Source organism: Coptis chinensis, chromosome 4 (genome assembly GCF_015680905.1).
Source record: "Coptis chinensis isolate HL-2020 chromosome 4, ASM1568090v1, whole genome shotgun sequence".
NCBI classification, from domain to species: Eukaryota; Viridiplantae; Streptophyta; class Magnoliopsida; order Ranunculales; family Ranunculaceae; genus Coptis; species Coptis chinensis.
Window position 1 is genome coordinate 38217076 of NC_141459.1, and position 21073 is coordinate 38238148.

A 21073-nucleotide genomic window follows, 5' to 3' on the forward strand; every position below is an offset into this window, starting at 1 on the left:
CCCCGACAGCCTAGCCTATCTCGCCTCCAAAACAAGCGATGCCAGCACCAGAACGATCTATGTTGATGTGGTAGAATGACCAGCTTACTAGAAAGAGACAGTACATAATTTGATTGACCTTGAGCCCAGCTCCCCCGAGTCCATTGCCAAGTCATGGATAGGCTCGTTTATAGATTTCATCCTACATGAGACCCTACCATCAGATACAAAGAAGGCACGAGTTATCCAATATCATGCTCGACACTACACAATCATAAATGGAAGGCTCTTTAGGAAGTCCACTGGCAGACCCCATCTTCGCTGCGTCATGCCAGAAGAATGACAACTAATATTCGCTGAAATCCACAAAGGCGAGTGTGGCAACCACGCAGGGGCTAGGCCGCTCTCATAAAGCGATCTCCCAAGGTTATTACTGGCCAGGAATGCAAATTGAAGCCAAGAAATATTTCCTCAGATGCCTTCAGTGCTAGAAATTCGGACATAATCACCTGCAGCCAGCCAGGGACTGATATACGTAAAAACACAATATATTTCTCTAACCTATTCTTATGTTATCAATTATTTATTTCATACTCTCACATATATATTTATGCAATATATAGAGTACAGAATCGTTCTACTCTTAACTTTCTAGACTTAAACGAATTCAACTAATCAAACACATGAAAACAATAGTGAGAGAAATATTTATGGATGTGAATTTATACTACAAAACTAAATATAAGAATTTAACTTATACTAATTTAATTAAAGAAATTGAATATGACTTGAATAAAATATAGAGAGAGATTGAAATCCACTTTTTAATTTCATAACATGCTAGCATAGATTTGTATAGAAAGCCCTAGTCTAGATATTCTCACACAAGGTTAAAATATAAAGACTAGGCTTTTAAAGATCCCTAATTACTGTATACTATCTTTAGTCATAAACTAATTAGCATGAGAAAAAACTTGTTCCCATTCTCATGGCAAATTCACTATTCTCTAGTTTAGGTTAAACTCTTCTTATCTCTAAGTCAAGAAAAACCTAAACTTGAAACCTTAAACAACAATCTATACTAACAAATCAAGTCCTCTCAAAGCTTCATTTAAACTCCCTCTAATGGGAGTTTAGCATTGATTCATGAGATTATCATGAATAAAAGAATGAGAAGAAGACATAATAGAAAGAGAAGAAATTGAATTAAATAATAATAATAACTTGAAAGTATTTTAATGGAGGTTTTATAAAGGCTACAATTATAAACCCTAATTACTTAAACTATACTAAACTAAAGAAGGGGGGAGAGAGAGAGAGAGAGAGAGAGCTAAATTATTCTAACTAAATAGGAGAGAGAGAATAGAGTTTTGCCTTTATCATCTTTATATAGGAGAGGGTTAGGTTTACAATTTCGTGCATGGGCTTTGGAGCTGTGTGTTGGGCCACTAAATTAAACCCAAAACCTAATTACTTAAGTCCAAAAAGGATTTCTCTATGGGAATTTACTGCAATACCCTTTTCATCCATGTTTACTCCTCTAATTTTGCTAAATCTTAAACCATTAGAAATCTCTATCCGAGTGGTCGTTTTGACATATAATAGGCCCAATTCCGAGGTCTGAGTCTAAAGATACGACCTGCGGAAGTTCTGTTGACTTTTCTGCTCTTTTTCTACCCGCGTTGACTTTGACTTTTCATCTTTGACTAGGCTTTTTCTCCTTGAAACTTAGACTTTAATCATATAATTTCTCTAGCAAGCAATTTCACTCCTTTCTCTTGTAAAAATGACGTATTTCTTCACATAAATGATTCCAATACATGAAATACACAAAAACACGTAAACATTACTAACTCTTATTTATTATATACATAATTAACCTAAATATAATATTAGTAAGGGATTGAAACTACAATTTTGGGCTCTTATCAAACCACCCCCAAATAGCATTTTGTTTGTCCTCAAGCAAATATGTGAAATTAAAATAAGTGGCCAAAAATGTATTCCTAACTACTCTCGTTTTGCTGAGTGTGTCTGCATTGACCATATGCAATAAGGCCTTAAACCACTAAGAACTCCTTAGTGGACGAGTTATAGCCTCGTGAGAGTTTTCTAGAGAAGGTACTCACAAACTTCATTTATACTACAACGACTAAGAAATAAAAGTAATTGTCCCCTAATTTATCTCAGATATCTATACATCTAACTAGTATTTAAACAAAGATTATCAATCTCACTCCTAAATTAATACATGCATAATAATCAAATCATCTTAAGATAAACAATTAAAAAATTAAATATGCTATGAAATACAGTGGCATGTCTTTTTCTGAAGATATTGGGTAGCGTGCCTAAGTAGGTTATCACAAGGAATGTGTCAAGACACATAATACTCTAATTTTTCCACTCAAGTTTGCTAACTCTAGTGTCCAGTGAGCACACGTTTTCTCATAATCTAAATGACAATCCAAGGAAGCCGAGGTCGATCAAACACATCTACCACTTACTATCACACCAACCTATTCCTAATTGAGCTAGAGGTCTTTATTAGGTGATATGGGTCGTAGGTGTTAGTTAAAGAAGGAAGAAAGTGGATATTCAAAAAGACAAATCTGAGAAAATAGGGTCTTCATATTATGTAACTAGAGAAAATCTTGTTCTTATTTTGCTTCTACACTTTGTTTCTATCCTTAGCCCTTTTGTTTTGGCTTTTGACTCCCTCTGATTCTATTTTTTAAAGTTTTACCTTTTTATTTTATTTCTATTTTTCTTTTCTTTTCTTTTCTTTGGATGGAAACTTTCTTTTCTTTTCTTCTGGAGCAACTAACTAATTTTTATTTACACAGGTTTTTCTCTTCTCTTTTCTTCACTCATGCTATTTCTCAAACTTATATAGATAGGTAGGCTAATTTTATTTTTTATTTTGTTTTATTGGGTAAAGGATTTGTGGTTTGTGAAAAGGCTAATGAAACCCTCAGTGGGGCGACTAGCGGATAATAAATTTCATATATGTGTGAATTTCTAGCTATATCGATCCAAATAGGGCCTAAATTCTTATTTAGGATATGGTATGGTGATCAAGCAAGTGGATGTGTGATTTCTCTACCCGAAATTGACTTCTCCCTTGTGTCATCACTCAAATATTAATTCATATGGGATTTTTGGCTAGATGCTCACAGGATATGTATTAAGTACTATAACCTAAGTCTCAGAAAAATATTGTCAAGTACAATCATAAATGCTCATGCAAGATGTTCATGAAAAGATGCAATGACTATTACCTATATATTAATCTAAGTTTTAAAAATTAAATCCTAATTCAAGTACTATGTGAGATTTCTAGACTAATATCATCATAGAGAAGGGAACAATAATACCATTATCTCAAAGTGCATAGCATAACCTATATTTTTTTATTTTATTTTTCTAGTTTTTATAAGACAAATAATAAGTAATATACAACCTAATATGTGCTTAAACATTTACAACGTGTTTCTATACCACCCCCAAACGGAATCATGTGTTGTCCCCAAAGTATGGATAGAGAGTACCATGGAAACATGCTTATATATGGGACCACCTGAAAAAGAAGGTTAATCTATACTAATATAAATAAATAAAAACATATGCAACTCCTATATGAGTTTCTCCTGTTATGGGGATAACATAAAATAATAAATAGCGCTTGGGACATAAGCGGACTCTAACGTAAATAAAATATGGTTAACTAGTATTACCCCCCACTAGATGAGCCAATTAGGATTCCCCCCACTAGATGGGAAATTAGGGTCTCCCCCCTAAATACACACAAAAAAAAAAGTCAAAGTGGGTTGACCAAATTTTTTTTGTGTGTATTTAGGGGGGAGACCCTATTTTCCCATCTAGTGGGGGGGGGGGGGGGATCCTAATTGGCTCATCTAGTAGGGGGGTAACACTAGTTCACCCAATAAAATAATATCATACATTCACAAATCAAGCATGTGCCTATCGTGGCTCCTATCGGATTAGCTTTCGAAATTCCGTGAAATAGTGAATTTCACGAAATTAAGTTACCTAATTACATTATGCATCCCAATAAAATCAACAAGGCCTATGTATTCTATATTTCGATATTTATACATGCAATTTTAATACGTGAACGTACAATGTGCTAAAATTAAATACACCACCCCCAAACAATTTGGGAGAAGGGGGTTCATGAAATAATTCAATAACACAATTAAATTATGTAACTAACTAATTTTTATGATTTTTAACATTTTATAAAGAAAAGTGCGTAATTTGCATCCTAAAAGTGCCTAATTTTTGCAAATATTTCTATCCAACCCCCAAACAATCAAACGCTTTGTTCTCAAAGTGTAAAGAGATAAAGAAAGAATTTACTATAGAAACGTGGCAAATATTGGTATTACTTGTAATAGAAATATTATAAAGATGATATGATAACATGAAACACAATTAAATTGTTAGGTACTAACTAACATGGACTCTACTAGAGTAAACATGACAGGCAAAGGGTGGCAAAAAAATTTGAAAAGAAATACCAAAATACGCCACCCCCAAACAAAATTTGAAAACTCTTTTTAAGTTTGAAAAATTTTGTGGCCTATAATCCAAAAAGGTGGTATTGTACAAAAACTTAGGTCTTTTAAAGTCAGATTCCCTAGACTTACTAATATATGTTTATGGTTTTAATTTTTTTTTTTAATTTTTATATATTTGATTTTTGGAAAAACAAAATTACGAAGAAGAAATAAAAATGAAACTCACTCCATAGAGAAACACTACTCAAACAACGAGAAAAAGTGTAAGAGATGAATGTGTGAGTCACACGAAATGTGGACTAAGGATCCGACACTTACAGACACGCACTCCGAAAGGAGGGTCTGGTTACCTTAATGGTGCACTCCCATAACATAAGATTGGAATGGAGTACACTGAAAAATAAAATAAGTCTTTTATAGTCAGATAATCGAGACTTTATCTAATATATATATATATATATAACATGCAGTTTACCATATATCAACAACCTAAAGAGTTGCGGGTCTTTCCATAAATAATTAACATGGAATCCCCAAAAAATAGAATCAAGCACCAAGACTTTGTACGACGCAACTTAGTGGAATGAGAGCGAAGCCTGATAGACCTAGAACCTAATCGAGCGTGTACTCTCTTCTTTTTTGAACGAAAATGTGTCCAAGTGAATGTATGTGAGAAAATGAATGGCTGTGGAAAATACTTAGAATGTGGATAAGTGTTAAATGGAAAGGGTGGGAAGAATGATTGGATTCTATGAGGGATTAGGCCAGGGGGATGGTGGTCGGGTGGTCCTCTAGGTAGTGCTTGAGAGGGTGGATCATCACAGGCTCTTAAAACTTATAGAATTCCTCATCTAGCGTGGTTGTATCTACATAATTATGGTATTCATCCATATCTTTGAGAAAGTCATCAATCTCGTCTAAAGAGTCGAAATTGTGATATTTATCTTCTTCCATAAGAAGGGTATCTACTAGTGTAGGGACGAAAGCATCGGTCGCACTAATGTAAGATACAAAACTCTCAATGGACTTCACTTATTCTTCTACAAGCAAACCTAGTTGTCCCTGCTTGATTCTAAACATGTTAACTTCCATATAAAGATTTCCAAAAGAAAGAGTCATTGAGCCATCCTGACAATTGATTTGGGCATTTGCAGTTGCCAAGAAAGGATGCCCTAAGATGATAGGAATGGAATCATGAGCAACTTTTGTGTTGAGAATAACAAAGTCGGCTGGATAGTAAAAGTCCTAAACTTTAACGAGAATGTTTTCAATTATGTCATTAGGGTACTTAATAGAACGATTGGCTAACTGCAAAGTCATTTTGGTTGGTTGAAGTTTTGTTAGACCTAGTTGTTTATATAAATAAAAAGATAGTAAGTTAACACTCGTCCCCAGGTCTAATAGAGCAGTTGTTATAAAGTAATCTCCCAAGGTGTATTGTAAAGTAGGATGACTAGGGTCCTTGTACTTAACGATTCTGTTATATTCAGATAAAGAGGAATATTGTTCAGTTAAGAAGGCTTCATTGGGTATGTTAGTTTTCCTCTTCTTGGTGCACAACTCTTTTAGAAACTTAGCGTGCCCAGGTAGACTTTTTATAGCATCTAGAAAAGGTAGGTTATAGTCAAATTCTTAAAAACTTCCCTAATCTCTTCAAAATTCATGTCCATTTTAGACACAACTAGTCTCTGGGGATATGGCTGTTTATCTCTATATTTAACATAAGGGTTAACAGTATTATTAGGCTTTGCTTTATCTTTAGCCGCATTCCATCTAGGTGTCCATATTGGAACCTCTACAGGTGTAGGGTCGTCAATTTCTATGATGGGGTCTTGCAAGGTTGTCCCTTTTGGGTGTGGTTGTACTGGAACTTCTATAGTTATAGGGTCTTCAATTTCTATGACAGTATTTGGTATAGTTTCATTTTCAGCTTCCGTTTGCGGAAGATTATCAGGCATGGTCACTTTATTATCAACTACTCTCCCTAAACGAAGGGTAGTGAGTGCATGTAGTTCCCATTGGTTTATTTTACCATTACACTAAATATTGTTTATTTCGAAAGCGATGTTTGTTGACTTAGGATTAGGCACTGCTTGACCTGGAAGCACGCCTGTTTCATTATTATTTTGGTTAGGAGACATGTCAATAACCTTTTTGCACAAAGACTGCATCATTTGCATAGTTTGTTGTAGCATGTTAAAGTTTTGATCATGATAATCTTTTATCAAGTTGGAGTTCTGTTGTATAATTTGATTTTTTTTTCCCATCAAGGTCACTACTACTTCGTCTGTAGATGGTTTGACTGGTGAAGTGGTCATTGGAGGAGTGACTGGAACTAAGGCTTGTTGCATGGTCATGTCTTGATGTTGATAGTTCTGGGTCATGGGCACTAAACCTCTATTCTGGTCACCTAAGTTTCCTTGTCCTTGATGTGGAATAAACTGGTTGAAGTTTATAGTGGGCCTAACGCTTTGATTATTTAAACCTGGAGGTGTAGCTTGTTGTTGTGGATTATAATTAGTATGTTGCCTCCATTGTGTGTTAGGGTTGTTATTAAAAGCACGGATATTTTCTGGTTGTAGTGGTGGTTGTTCATAAATAATAGGACAATAGAAGTCGGAATGCTCAAGACTAAAACAGACATTACAATGAGTTGAGTTGAGTTTATGTTCATGACAGAAGTGGGTTTCTTTTGAACAGAAATGGCATCTACCTTTTTAGTGAGGGCATCAATATGAGTTTTAAACTCGGGATCAGGTTTAATCTCAAAAGAAGAAGGAGTGGAGTGGGGGACATCGTTACCTCCCCAATTGTTGCTTCTCTTAGATTGATCTTCTAATAATTTATAATCCTCCAAGGCTCCTCTACTATGAAAACTACCCCCATTCATGATATCTAGAACCTCCTTATGATGATGTGAAATGCCCTTGAAGAATGTAGAGACAAGCATGTCCTTGGCAAGATTGTGATGTGGGCATTCAATTAGAAGATCAGTGAAACGATTCTAGACCTCTGAAAAGGATTCATGAGGGTTCTAGTGGAAGAAATGAATCTTTTGAAGCATTTCATCTGTCTTCAGTGGTGGGTAAAATTGTTCCATGAACAACTAAACAAGTTTAGCCCATGAGTCCACAGAGTTTGGCATTTGGGCAGTTAACCAAGACGCCGCCTTGTTGGCTAGGGTGAATGGAAACACCCTAAGTTTAACTTGATCTGGACTTACGCTAGGATGATGGAATGTAGTGATAACTTGTTTTATCCTACGTATGTGTTGATAAGGTTTCTCATAGTCTAAACCATGGAAAACTAGTAACAAGTTAAATATATTTAGGGGAATTCAAAAATCTCCCACTGGGTCTACAAGAATGATGCATGACTTAGGTCCATCGATCAGGGCTTTGTAAAATTCAGAGAGAGGAGTTTTTAGTTCTTTAGCCATTATTTCAGATGTGGTGTGTAATATTCTAGATAGCGTGTACGTTGACGTTTACGATATATAACGTTAGATGGTTTTTTCTTACCAGACCTTAATCTCATACAAGGCTAAGTCCAATATGAAAGAAACACAAATAGCAATCAAACAAAAGCCTGATATACTAGAATTAAACTCCTCTAACAGAAGAAACGAGGAGTGAAATGAGGAGAACCTGAATGCCTCCTTGCTACACTTATGAATAGTGTCTTTAATACGAATCTCAGTGTCCTGTAGAAGCTTGGAACACTGAACCCACAATTATTTCCAATGAAAATATGAATTGTCACTAACTTGTGTAAATCGGGCTTTCTTTAGAGGGGCGCGGGTGCGCTCAATTATAAAGTAACAAGGGCACGTGCGTGCTCTGTTATTTTTTATTTTTTTTTAGAAACAGACTTTCGCATGATTTTCTGATGGGCTGGGCCTTGAAACTGGAAAGAAAACGCAAAACAAGGTTACAGGAAGGCAGGGTGCATGCGCGCTCAAATATATCGTAACTAGGGCGCATGCATGCTCCAAAAAATTTGAAATTTTTACAGTAGTTTGATAAGACGTCCAGAAAGTAGCCTGTAAGATTTTAGAACAATCAGAGCTATGAAAGTCCTTCTACTTCCCTGCAAAATTCGTGAAATAGTTTTTGGATACAATACAAACAACTGAATGGTTATCCAATCAAAAAAGAGCCAAAAATCGCCAAACCTGTACTGGAGACTTTTGATAAATCTTGTGTGTTCCTGTAAAAAATTTAGAGCAATTGGAATTTTACAAACTCTCCTTATCTGCTGTTGTTCTAGAAATTAAGTATTGCAAAACTGCAAAAACACACTGGAAACAATACACTAGTTAGGTGGTGAAAACAAATAAAAAACTCTTCAAATGTTTACTACAAAATTCTGACTTATGATAGATACTCCTGTACAAAATTTAGAAATTTTGGAATTACCTAAGTAACCCTACTCGTCTGTTTTTCTAGGAACTTACGGTTTAGAAGTTGAAATGCATCACTATAAAGATTGTATTAGTTCACTAGGTAAAACAACTAGGAAAAATCTGAAACAATTCCAATAAATCAAAAACACCTTAGAGATTATGCTTGAAAACTTTCAAAAAAATTTAGAATGTCAGAACTTTAAAAGGGATGGCGGGCGCACTCTTAGTTTAAAATAGTGAATATCAAGTTTGAACAGTAACGAAAATATGAGAAACAATAATGAAAAATTAAAAGGGTGGGTGGGTAGAGAATAGGGGATTGCCCATTGGATTCAACCAATTGAATTCTTGTACTAAATGAGTTTAAGATGGCAGTGGCGCTATTTGATAAAATGAAAAAAACAATACTAGATTTCTCTAACTTATTCTTACGTTATCAATTATTTGTTTTGTACTCTCACATATATATTTATGCAATATATAGAGTACGGAATCGTTCCACTCTTAACTTTCTAGACTTAAATGAATTTAACTAATCAAACACAAGGAAACAATGGTGAAAGCAATATTTATGGATGTGAATTTATACTACTAAACTAAATATATGAATTTAACTTATACTAATTTAATTAAAGCAATTGAATATGACTTGAATAAAATATGGAGAAGAATAGAGAGAGATTGAAATTCACTTTCTAATTTCTTAACATGCTAGCATAGATTTGTATAGAAAATCTTAGTCTAGATATTCTCACACAAGGTTAAAATATAAAGACTAGACCTTTAATGATCCCTAATTACTTTATACTATCTCTAGTTATAAACTAATTAGCATGAGAGAATGTTTGTTCCCATTCTCATAGCAAACTCACTATTATCTAGTTTAGGTTAAAATTTTCTTATCTCTAAGTCAAGAAAAACCTAAATTTGAAACCCTAAACAACAATCTATACTAACCATTGTCACCAAGTACGGTATTAGTTTAAAACGGTGTACTTGAAAAAAACTTAGTTCGTGTTTTAAACGGAACGTCTCGGGAAAAAACTGAAAAAAAGCGTAAAAAAACGTGGGGCATAAAAAACGTGTTTAAAATGGTAAAACGGGTTTAAAACGTATAATATGTATAATACGTAAAAGAAACGGTTTAAACCGATGATAAAAAATATAATAGATAAGGAGTTTGATTTTTTATAAGAGTGGAAAAAAGAATAGGCACATAAAATAAAAATAATAATAATACAAATGAAAGAAATTTCAAATACATGAAAGTATCAAATTATCATTACTCATCCAAATACTAAAAGTTTTAGATTCAGTACCAAAACACGACTCTAAATAAGATACTATTAATTATCAACCATAATGGCATAATCAAGTACTACAAATAAGTTAATAAATTTAAAATTTCCAATTATTAATAGTCCAAAGCAAAATAGAACTATCTCAATAAGTCAATCTAATGCCCACTCTTCAAAAAGGTGAACTCCAAAACCCCTTTTTCTTCTCGTGTTTTCTTTTAGATTAAAAAATAATAATAATAAAGTTTTAAACGAGAGATTTTCAAAATCTCAGGTTTTTTAAGTTTAAAACGCGTTTTTTTTTAAATACCCGGGTTTTAAACTGGAGCAAGACGCCTTACTGATATCTCGCGTTTTAAATGCGTTTTTTTTTAAAAATGTCGAATTTGGTGACAATGATACTAACAAATCAAGTCCTCTCAAAGCTTCATTCAAACTATCTCTAATGGGAGTTTAGCTTTGATTCATGGGACTATTATGAATAAAAGAATTAGAAGAAGACATAATAGAAAGAGAAGCAATTGAATTGAATAATAATAATAACTTGAATATATTTTAATAGAGGTTTTATGGAGGCTACAATTATAAACCGTAATTACTTAAACTATACTAAACTAAAGAAAGGGGAGAGAGAGAGCTAAATTATTCTAACTAATTGAACTGAGAGATCTAAATTATTCTAACTTATGAGAGGAGAGAAAGAGAGCTAGATTATTCTAACGAAATGGGAGAGAGAGAGATTAGATTTTTACCTTCATCCTCTTTATATAAGAGAGGGTTAGGTGTACAATTTTGTGTATGGGCTTTGGAGCTATGTTTTGGGCCACTAAATTATGCCCAAAACCTAATTACTTAAGTTCAAAAACGGTTTCTCTATGAGAATTTACGGAAACACTTTTTTCATCCACTTTTGCTCTTCTGATTGGGTCAAGGATTAAATCATTTAAAAGATTTTTCCGAGATGGTCGTTTTGACATATAATAGGCACAATTCTGAGATCTGAGTCTAAAGATACGGTTTACGGAAATTCTGTTAACTTTTCTGTACTTTTTCTACCTGCGTTGACTTTGACTTTTCAGCTTTGACTAGGCTTTAAAAATGTTTTTTCTCCTTGAAACTTGAGCTTTAATCATAACATTTCTCTAGCAATTTGACTCATTTCTCTTGCAAAAGTGACGTATTTCTTCACATAATTAATTCAAAGACCTGAAATACACAAAAACACGTAAACATTACTGACTTTTATTTATTATAAATATAATTGACTTAAATATAATATTAGTAAGGGGTTGAAACTACTGTTTTAGGCTCTTATCAGGGAGCTAATAAACATCGCAAGCCCATGCCCATTTAATATGTGGGGCTTGGATATCATGGTACCCTTCATTCTTCAAAAGAAAATAGGACTACGATACGTCTTAGCAGCCACCGACTATTTCACCAAATGGGTTGAAGCTATCCCACTAATACACGTCAAAGAGATCGATGTAACAAACTTCATATGGTCCCATATCATAGCATGGTTTTGACTACCCCACACCTTAGTCATGGACAACGGATCTCAGTTCGCAGGAAAGAAAGTAAAGGCTTTCTTACAAAAATGGCGAATCCACCAAGCATTCTCTACACCTAGATATGCGCAAAGCAATGGGCAAGCTGAGTTAACCAATAAAGCTATCAAGGAGAACCTAAAGAAGAAAATAGAGCAAAAGAAGAGCCAATGGCCACTCTAGCTCGAAAACATCATTTGGGCATACAAAACCACAGCTCGTCTAAGCATAGGAGAGTCTCCGTTCACACTCTGTTACAGGACCGAGGCTGTCATACCATCCGAGTTAACAATCACAACAACACGGTTAGACATTGTCGAGTCAGGAAACAATGACCAAATTTTAAGCCGAGAAATTGACTTGTTTGAAGAGAAAAGAGAACAAGCTGCAGTAGCCCTAGCTCGGTACTATCAAACAATCCAACGATCTTACAACAAAAAAGTCATCCCACGGTCATTCCAAGCAGGCGACTTGGTCCTCAAGAAAACACTCGAATCATCCAAGTTGGACCCAACCTAGGAAGGCCCATACATCATCCACAAAGTGGTAGGAAATGGGGCTTACTCGATCAAGACCCAAAATGGGAGCGTCCTAACCCAACCATGGAATGCCGTTCTACTCAAAAAGTTCTATCAATAGAGATATCAAGTGCTTTGTTTTTATTGTCTTTCTTCTCGTTTTGGAAGCACTATTTATGTTAAAATTATTTAACAAAAACACTTGCCAAAATAACATTACATACAAAGTACAAGCAAACGGCACGAAAAGACTGTCACACTAGCACGCCACCTTACTAAGTCGGGCATTCAAAATCTTTGTCAAACCCCAACGGGCCAACCTCCCTTAAAGTCAACTTGAATACCTACGTAAGGACAAGACTGACTCAACTGAAACTTTGGCCAATCAAAGTAAAAAATATCAGTCTACGCCCTATGCTACGAATTACGAACTACATACGCTACAACCTACGATCCATTAATACGTTCTACATAATACAACTTAAAGATCCATGATCTACGGTCTCCAAACACAACTAAAACTAATAAGGGCACTATCAACAACACACAAACGAAACAATACTCAAGTAAGCCTAAACATTTGAATTCAAATTAATTACCATTTTAGACAGTAGTTCAAAAAAAAATCCTACTTAAGAGATAGCCAATAAGGATGAATGGCCCCCAAAACAGATCGGGAAAACAGCCAACACATCCCAAGAAAAGTACTAGTAGCATGAACAAAGCAAGGTGTCTTCAGATCACCCATAACAAACTTTAAACATTCAAGACCCTTCACCCAACTCTGTCCCAGCGTTCACACCAGCCACTTCAACATTGTTTTCCGCCACAGAACCGACTTCACCAACCTCAGTTGGGTCAATCTCAGTCACAGCTTCACTCTCAGTCACAGCTTCACCCCCACCAGGATTCGCAACAGCCCCACTTTCGACAAACCGCTTTAGACTCAAATATTTCGCTTCCAGCGCATTGAAGTCATCTATGGACACATAAACCTCACCACTCTCAATCTGGTCACAAACTTCATTATAAATCGCCTGGGCATTTTCTGCGACTGCTTTACATACATTGTACTCAGAAATCAAACGATCAACCTCAGAGCGTGCCTCCGCCAAAGCCTACTGCACATCATCAACTGTCCTAGTTAAATCAACGACCTGACCCTTAATATTTGTAACCTCAGCTCGATCAGCCTCCTAAACTGCCAGCAGTTGGTCATAAGACTCTTTGGCAACATCAAGCACCTTCTTATACATCTCCCCAAACAAAGCCGCCTCCCTTAGTTTTTGATAGCCAGTAAGTACCTGAATACAACGACCGAAATTAGTCTTAGTAAAAACAAGAAACACACACAATACACCAAACAAAAACTCACAAAGCAATAATAGTGTTCCATGTCCCTCAGGTTGTCCTCCAGTTGTTTCCCTTCATCCAACTCCTTCTGGTCTCCATCCAGCATAATACTCCCCAGCACACAATTGGCAACAAGGTGTGACTTGAAACTACAATCACTACTCTTCACAGTATGTAAATGACCGCTACTGGGATTAACATAAGTCAGATTCCTTCCATGAAGAGCATATTTACCCTTATCTTTCCCTGTAACTTTCACACCAGCAACCTTAGCCTTAGGCACAGGCAAACTAGCCTCTCTTACCCTAGCAGCACCCTTGCCATCTTTCCCAACGACCTCAGCCTCCAGATCTTTCAGATTCATCCTCTTTAGTGGTGTACGACCTGACGAAGGACACAACCCCTTCATTTCATAACGGTCTTCCTCCTTCTCAACATCAGATCTCATTCTTTTAGTAAAAGCTTCATCACCACTGTCCAGTTTTCTCCTCACAACAGGCCTCCTTACACCGGAAAATTTTTCTTCCGGAACTCTACTACCAGAGGTACCATAAACATTATTCTCTTTCCCCAGATCGTCAACATCCACAGGTCGTCTCCCACCAAGACGACTACTCATTCCAGAACCACTACCACCATATCGATTAACACTACTCATTTTTCTCTTCTGATCTATGGTGACCAATTTCCCTTCCTCTCTATCCATGTCAACCTCAGAATCCGATTCAGACCGATCGTGTATCAAACCATGAGCTTTTCTCTTCTGCTCTTCCCTCTTACGATTTATCTTCTCCCCACCACGTTTCTTGAAGTACCCAACAACTTCTTCCAGCTCAATCTGCTTCTCACCCCAACTCAACCCTGCAAATTTTTCAATAACACCTCTATCAGTCCTTTCATTCACAACAACATCTGTAGACAACAAGAAAAAGACACATTCCAAAATCATTAAGAACATTCATTTAAATGACCTACTATCAAAACGACCTACCATCAAAATTAACACTACGATTCTCCAAATAATCCCCAGCATTACAATACCCACCCACAAATAGTAACGGTCTACAACCCCACTCCTCCTTACTCACGCCTATAATCAAAAGAGACTTGCCCTTCATCAATTGAAAGCTGAAGTTCAATGCAACAGACCTCTTGATAGAAAACTGTTCCAGAACGTCAGATAAACAGATCCCATAACCCCTCTTACTCAACAAGTTTAAGACATGCAAAACCCGCCAGCTACCGGGTGCTTTCCTATAATAATTCAGGATGTCTAGAGTTACGCGAGAAAAGGGAAATCTCAAGCCAGCTCTCAATTGCCCATAACAGATAACAACCCCATAGTCATGAGGAATGTAACCTATCCCAAAAACATTCCTCTCCCCCTTCAAATCGTATATTTCCATATCCTTAATGTGTATATTAAACTGTTCCCTTAAAATAAAAAAAAATCAACACCTTCGGGATTCACACCCACCCCCTACGAACTACTTCAACAAAAGAAGAAGATGAAGATAACACATCCCCAGGCTTATCATCACTACTAACCTTTTCAACCTCACTCGAACTAACCTCACACACCTCATCTTCAACACTCAACAATTCAGCAGACATTGTCGCAAACAAGTTTCAAGTTACAAAGCAAAAGAGATGAACGATTAAAAGAGAAAGAGCGCAATACCTATTTCTTTTTCCTCCAGCGAATTCCTATTTTCTCTCTCCCAGCCCAGAACAATACCTATAAAACAAGATATACGTGTGCACTGATAAGAACTTAGATATGAAAAACAGGAGATTGGAAGAGAAATGGAAAATACGGATAGAAAAGAGAGTAAAAGGGAAGAAGAAAAGCAAGTAATATTATTTTCTGCCCTAACTCATAGTCTAAGTCACACTTATACAGTGTGCACACATTACAGCAGGCCTAGGCCCATAACTAATATACTATACTAAGTTACTGATCCTATCATTCTACCCCATCTAGAAAAAAACAACCTTGTCCTCAAGGTTGGAAGGATGGAAACCTGGAAGCAAAGGAGTTCCACTTTTCCCAAGTTGCATCTTCTGGAGAAGAACCTTCCCATTGCACCAGGACTTCAGTAATAGCCGAGTTGTTGTTTTTGACCATTTTTCTATCCAAGATAGCAAGAGGTTTTGCTTGGATCACTCCTTCATCAGTAATGGGAGGTAAGTCTTGCAGTATTATGTTGGAGGCACCGACCTTCTTCTTGAGGAGTGAAACATGAAACACTGGGTGAATTTTACTGGATGAAGGGAGCTCCAGTTTATATGCTACTGGACCTATCTTTTGAAGCACTTTGAATGGCCCGTAGAATCGAGGAGAGAGTTTAAGATTTCCACGCATTGATATTGAAGATTGGCGGTAAAAGCAAACGTACGATAAACCCAAATCACCAACCCGGAATTCTCTTTTCGGTTCGGTGTTTATCGTGATCAACTTCATGCGTTCTTGGGCATGTGAGAGATTGTCCTTTAAGAGGCGTAAGATACTATCGCGATCACGGAGAGTCCGATCAACCTGATTGACCTTGCAAGTCCCAGGAGTATACAAGTGAATGGAAGGTGGAGCTTGACCATACACTGCTTCATATGGTGTCATTTTTGTGGAAGTGTGGAAACTAGTATTGTACCAGTATTTTGCCCATGGTAACCAACGTATCCACTGACGTGGTTGTAAACCACTAAAGCACCTTAGATAAGTCTCCAAACATCGATTTACAACTTTAGTTTGTCCGTCGCTTTGAGGATGATAAGCAGTGCTCATACGTTGTTCCACACCATGAAGTTTGAAGAACTTCGACCCAAAACCCGACTAGTGAAGATAGGGTCTCTATCATCGACAATAGTCCTTGGCATTCCATGAAGCTTGAAAACATTTTCTATATACCAAGGCAACTTCAGGCTGTCTTTATAACGGATGTTTGAGGGGACGAAATGAGCCGCTTTGGATAACCTATCCACTATCACAAAAATACTGATCCTTGCCACTAGACCCGGGCAAGCCTTCAATAAAATCCATTGAGACATCGACCCAAATCTGGTCGAATCGGTAGAGGATGTAATAACCCCGAGGTGAAACCGATTCGCTTTTATCATACCGACAAATCTCACATTCAACAATGAATTGTTTGATTGTCGCCGCGATACCTTTCCAAAGAAAAACTGCGGGATACACGCTTTGTAAGTTTTAAGGAATCCAGAGTGACCAGCCATAGGGATGAATGCATCAATTGTAAAGCTTCAATGCATAAAGGAGAAACCGCAGATAGGACAATGCCCTTTGTATCGAAGAACATTATCGCCCACGAGTAATTTGGCTTAGTAATTGGTTCGATTGAAGAATCTAAATAACCTTTTGAATATGGTTATCGGAAGCATAACTATCCTTGATAACATCTAACCAAGAAGAAACTGGAAAGGAAATAGCAGATACCATACAATCCTCGTGCATAATAGAGCATCGGCTACTAGATTTTGGCGACCTTTTTGTAGACAATTGTGAAGTCATATCCCATTAATTTTGGTCCACCTTTCTTGAACAGGGAGTAGTTAGTCGTTGATCTAGCATGTACTTAATACTCTTGTGGTCGTATATATGGTAAAATGATGCCCAACAAGATAAGCACGCCACTTGGAAACAAAGATGGAGAATCGCTAGCATTTCTTTCTCATAAGTTGATAAACCCCGATGTCGATTGGCCAACACCTTACTAGTAAAAGCTATTGGTCTCTGCTCCCGGATAAGTGCAAAGACCAATACCACTTCCACTTGCATCACTTTCAATAAAAATGACTTAGAAAAATCGGCAAAGCCAAAATAGGGGTTTGAAGTCATAGCGTGCTTCAATGTTTGTAAAAGCCCGTGGAGTCCTCCCATCCATGTAAAGGCCCCTTCTTTAATAATAATGAGTCAATGGCGACCGATAAGGCCATAATTGCGAATAAATTTCCTGTAATAACCCGTAAGACCAAGAAAAGATCGAATGCCTTTGAGTGTCGACTTTTAATGGGCCAATTCAAAGATGCAAGCTATTTTTGAGGATCACCGCCACACCTTGTTCAGAGACAATGTGACCCAAGTAACTTACTTCAAGAGTTGCAAATGAGCATTTTTTTGGCTTTAAGAATAATTGGTGAGCTCGCAAAGTATTGAAAACGACCTCCAAGTGTTTCCAATGTTGTTCCAGATCTGCACTATAAATTAGGATGTCATCAAAAAAAACCAAAACAAAGTTCCGCAAGAAGGGCTTAAATACCGAGTTCATGAGGCATTGAAATGTCGAGGGTGCATTTGTGAGACCAAAAGGCATAACTAGAAACTCATAATGACCCTCATGTGTCCGAAATGCTGTTTTATGAATATCTGTGTCATGCATTCTTACTTGATAAAAAGCAGATCCCAAATCAAGCTTTGTAAAATATTTAGCACCGTGTAATTCATCGAGCAATTCATCAATAATTGGAATGGGAAACTTATCTTTGATGGTGATGTTGTTAAGCTTCCGGTAATCCACGCACATTCGCCATGTACCATCAGATTTCCAAACTAGAAGGACCGGTGAGGAGAATGGACTAGTGCTTGGACGAATAAGGTCAGAACCACCAAGCTCATTGATAATTCGCTCAATTTCTGATTTTTGAAATTGTGGATAACGATAAGGACGAATGTTAGATGGTTCGCTGTTGGAAAGGAGAGGAATTCGATGATCATGACTTTGAGGTGGAGGTAGATGTGATGGTTCCTTGAAGATATCTGCATACTCCTCAAGGAGATGAGTAAGTGGAAGTGGAGAATTGTGAGCATATTGTTTTGGAGAATCATTGACATGGAATAAGATACCATGATCACCACTGTGAAGAATCTTCCTAATAGAGTTTAGGGAAACAGCTGAAATGGGTTTTGTAGACATTCCTTGAAGTTCATAGTCTTGGCCTTGAACGTTAAACCGTAACCAAAGTTTCTCAAAGTCAAATGTTACAGGACCAAGAGTTCGCAACCATTGTGCGCCCAAAACTACATCACATCCTCCTAGTGGAAGAACAAAGAGATCAATGTCCGTCGGAAAACACCCTATCTTTATAAAGACATTGGGACATTTGCCATTACAAGAGCACTGCCCACCATCCGCCACCATTACTTTGAATGATTCTTCATTCATTTGTAATCCTCCAACTCTATCCACAACACGAGGATCAATGAAATTATGTGTACTTCCGGAGTCTATAAGAATTGACACTGGTTGCTGTTTAAGGACTCCCCTAACCCGAATTGTCTGTGGTGTTGGTGTACCTCCTAAGGCGTGAAGAGATATCGCTGGATGAACTTCTGGTTCTAGAACCTCTGTTTCAACTTGAATAGTTGTGTGATCACCAGTTTTTGTCTCTTCTTCCTCTGGCCAGTCCCCTTCCATAAGAAATAATTGTTTGGACTTGCATAGATGGCCTGGACGAAATTGTTCATCACAATTAAAGCAGAGCCCTCGGCTTTTTCGATCAGCCATCTCTATCGGAGTAAGTCGCTTTATCGGAAGAGATGATGTTGGAACTCTACTGTTTGGAGAGGAACTGTTAAACGGAATAGAAGATGTCTGAACTCTACTATTTTGAGAGGAACTATTAAAATGTCCAGTGGTTGTTCTCCATTGTTTCCTTAAACCAAGAACCTTCTCTTCTGCTTTTTGCGCAATGTCAATAGCTTGCATCAAAGAGCATGGACTTAACATTTTTACCTCGGCTTTGATATCGTCCACGAACCCTCCAATAAAACAATCGATCATGAACGACTCAGGAAGTTTTACTGTGAGGTTCGAAAGTCGCTCAAATTCATCTAAATACTCATGGACAGAAGTTTTCTGTTCTAACCGAGCTAAAAGTTCTCCTGGTTTACTAAATTGCGCACCACAAAAACGAATGAAAAGTGCCGATCAAAACTCTTCCCATGAGCAACTCTGGATTAAATCTTCTACCCAGTGAAACCATTGTATCGCCTTCCCTTCCAAATGAAAAGAAGCCATAGAAATTTTCTCATGTTCTGGAGTATGATAATGCTTGAAAAACAGTTGAACGCGATATACCCAACTGAGGGCGTCTTCCCCATTGAAACGTGGGAAATCAACTTTTGTTAAACGGGTTTGTAATGAAGAAGTAGTGATTGATGATGGCAAAATTCCAGGGTTATTGCATATGTTAACAGATGAAGGCAAAATTCCAGGTTGATTTGATGAGTTTCTAAATGGGGTTGTTTCAGTGGCTTTACCTGTATTCTGCCGGAGTAGTTGTTGCATTGAGTCTTTCAAATCCAGAAAATGCCCTTCTGCTTTGTTTCGAAAATCTTGGAATTGGAGGTGTTGTTCATGTAGATTAAGTAGGGATTGTCTTGTTTCTTTTGTTGCTCAAACATTCCTTCCATCGACCAACAAGCTGAAGCTAATTCAGACTCGATCTAACAACAAGATTGTCTTTTAGTGCGTGGCCCCATGGATAAGGCTCGATACCAAATGATAAGAACTTAGATATGAAAAACAGGAGATTGGAAGAGAAATGGAAAATACGGATAGAAAAGAGAGTAAAAGGGAAGAAGAAAAGCAAGTAATATTATTTTCTGCCCTAACTCATAGTCTAAGTCACACTTATATAGTGTGCACACATTACAACAGGCCTAGGCCCATAACTAATATACTGAAAGAAATACTAAGTTACTGATCCTATCATGCACAACCCACTATACTTACCTCCTACGCATCAAAACATTTTCAGTACCCGAGGAAAACATTTTTTATAAGCGTAATCATGACTAACCCTATTTCCAGCGAGGCCTGTTCCTCTATAACCGGGTACAGAGATTGATTTCTGTACCACACACACATCTCGTATCTCGGCGCACACACACATCTCGGAGCACACACACAGATATCGAGGCGTACACACATCTCGGATTCGGATCAACAACAAGATAACACGGTTACAGAGATAATCTCTGTACCCGGTTGTAGAGATCTTGAGTCCATTTCCAGCCATATATACAAAGTATCGGGTCTATAAAACCAGCCGTACCAAGATTTTTGCGCACAAAACACGAAGCGGTTATTTTTAATCCTTTTAGAAATAATTACTTTCAAGCGGACATGTGGCATATATCACTTTCTTCAGGAACTGTCCCACTCAAACAACGACCTAAACAAAGGGGCTGTGTAAGTAACCATAACTCTAGATCAACTACAACACCACACATGTCTGCAAGCATAGAGTACAACTACGACCTGCCACTCCAACCAACCCAGTAACTCGTTACACAAACGACCTAATACCCAGTAAGCAACAAGTCGTACATATGACTAGGCACACAATTAATCCAGAAGATGACAAGAATGTGTAACGGCAGGTAATACACATTCAAACTATGGTA

The 21073-nt window shown here is 37.1% G+C and overlaps 1 protein-coding gene across 1 annotated transcript; it reads right to left on the minus strand.

Moving 5' to 3' along the window:
- Nucleotides 1-12861: 12861 nt before the first annotated feature.
- On the minus strand, nucleotides 12862-16267 carry LOC147503426 (uncharacterized). The gene is made up of 4 exons (XM_086604831.1): nucleotides 15672-16267; nucleotides 15329-15519; nucleotides 13670-14559; nucleotides 12862-13598 (listed from the first exon to the last, which is right to left on the minus strand). Exons 1-4 carry the CDS (start codon nucleotides 16265-16267, stop codon nucleotides 13491-13493), a joined length of 1785 nt encoding a protein of 594 aa, XP_086460957.1. The 3' UTR covers nucleotides 12862-13490.
- Nucleotides 16268-21073: the final 4806 nt, after the last annotated feature.

Coding starts and splice junctions, on each gene's coding strand:
- LOC147503426 (XM_086604831.1), bottom strand. CDS start 16,267: ATGACACCATATGAAGCAGTGTATGGTCAAGCTCCACCTTCCATTCAC. Junction 15,520..15,671: donor TGGAACTCCTTTGCTTCCAG/GTTTCCATCCTT, acceptor ACTATGAGTTAG/GGCAGAAAATAATATTACTT. Junction 13,599..13,669: donor TGGAACACTATTATTGCTTT/GTGAGTTTTTGT, acceptor CGTTGTATTCAG/GTACTTACTGGCTATCAAAA.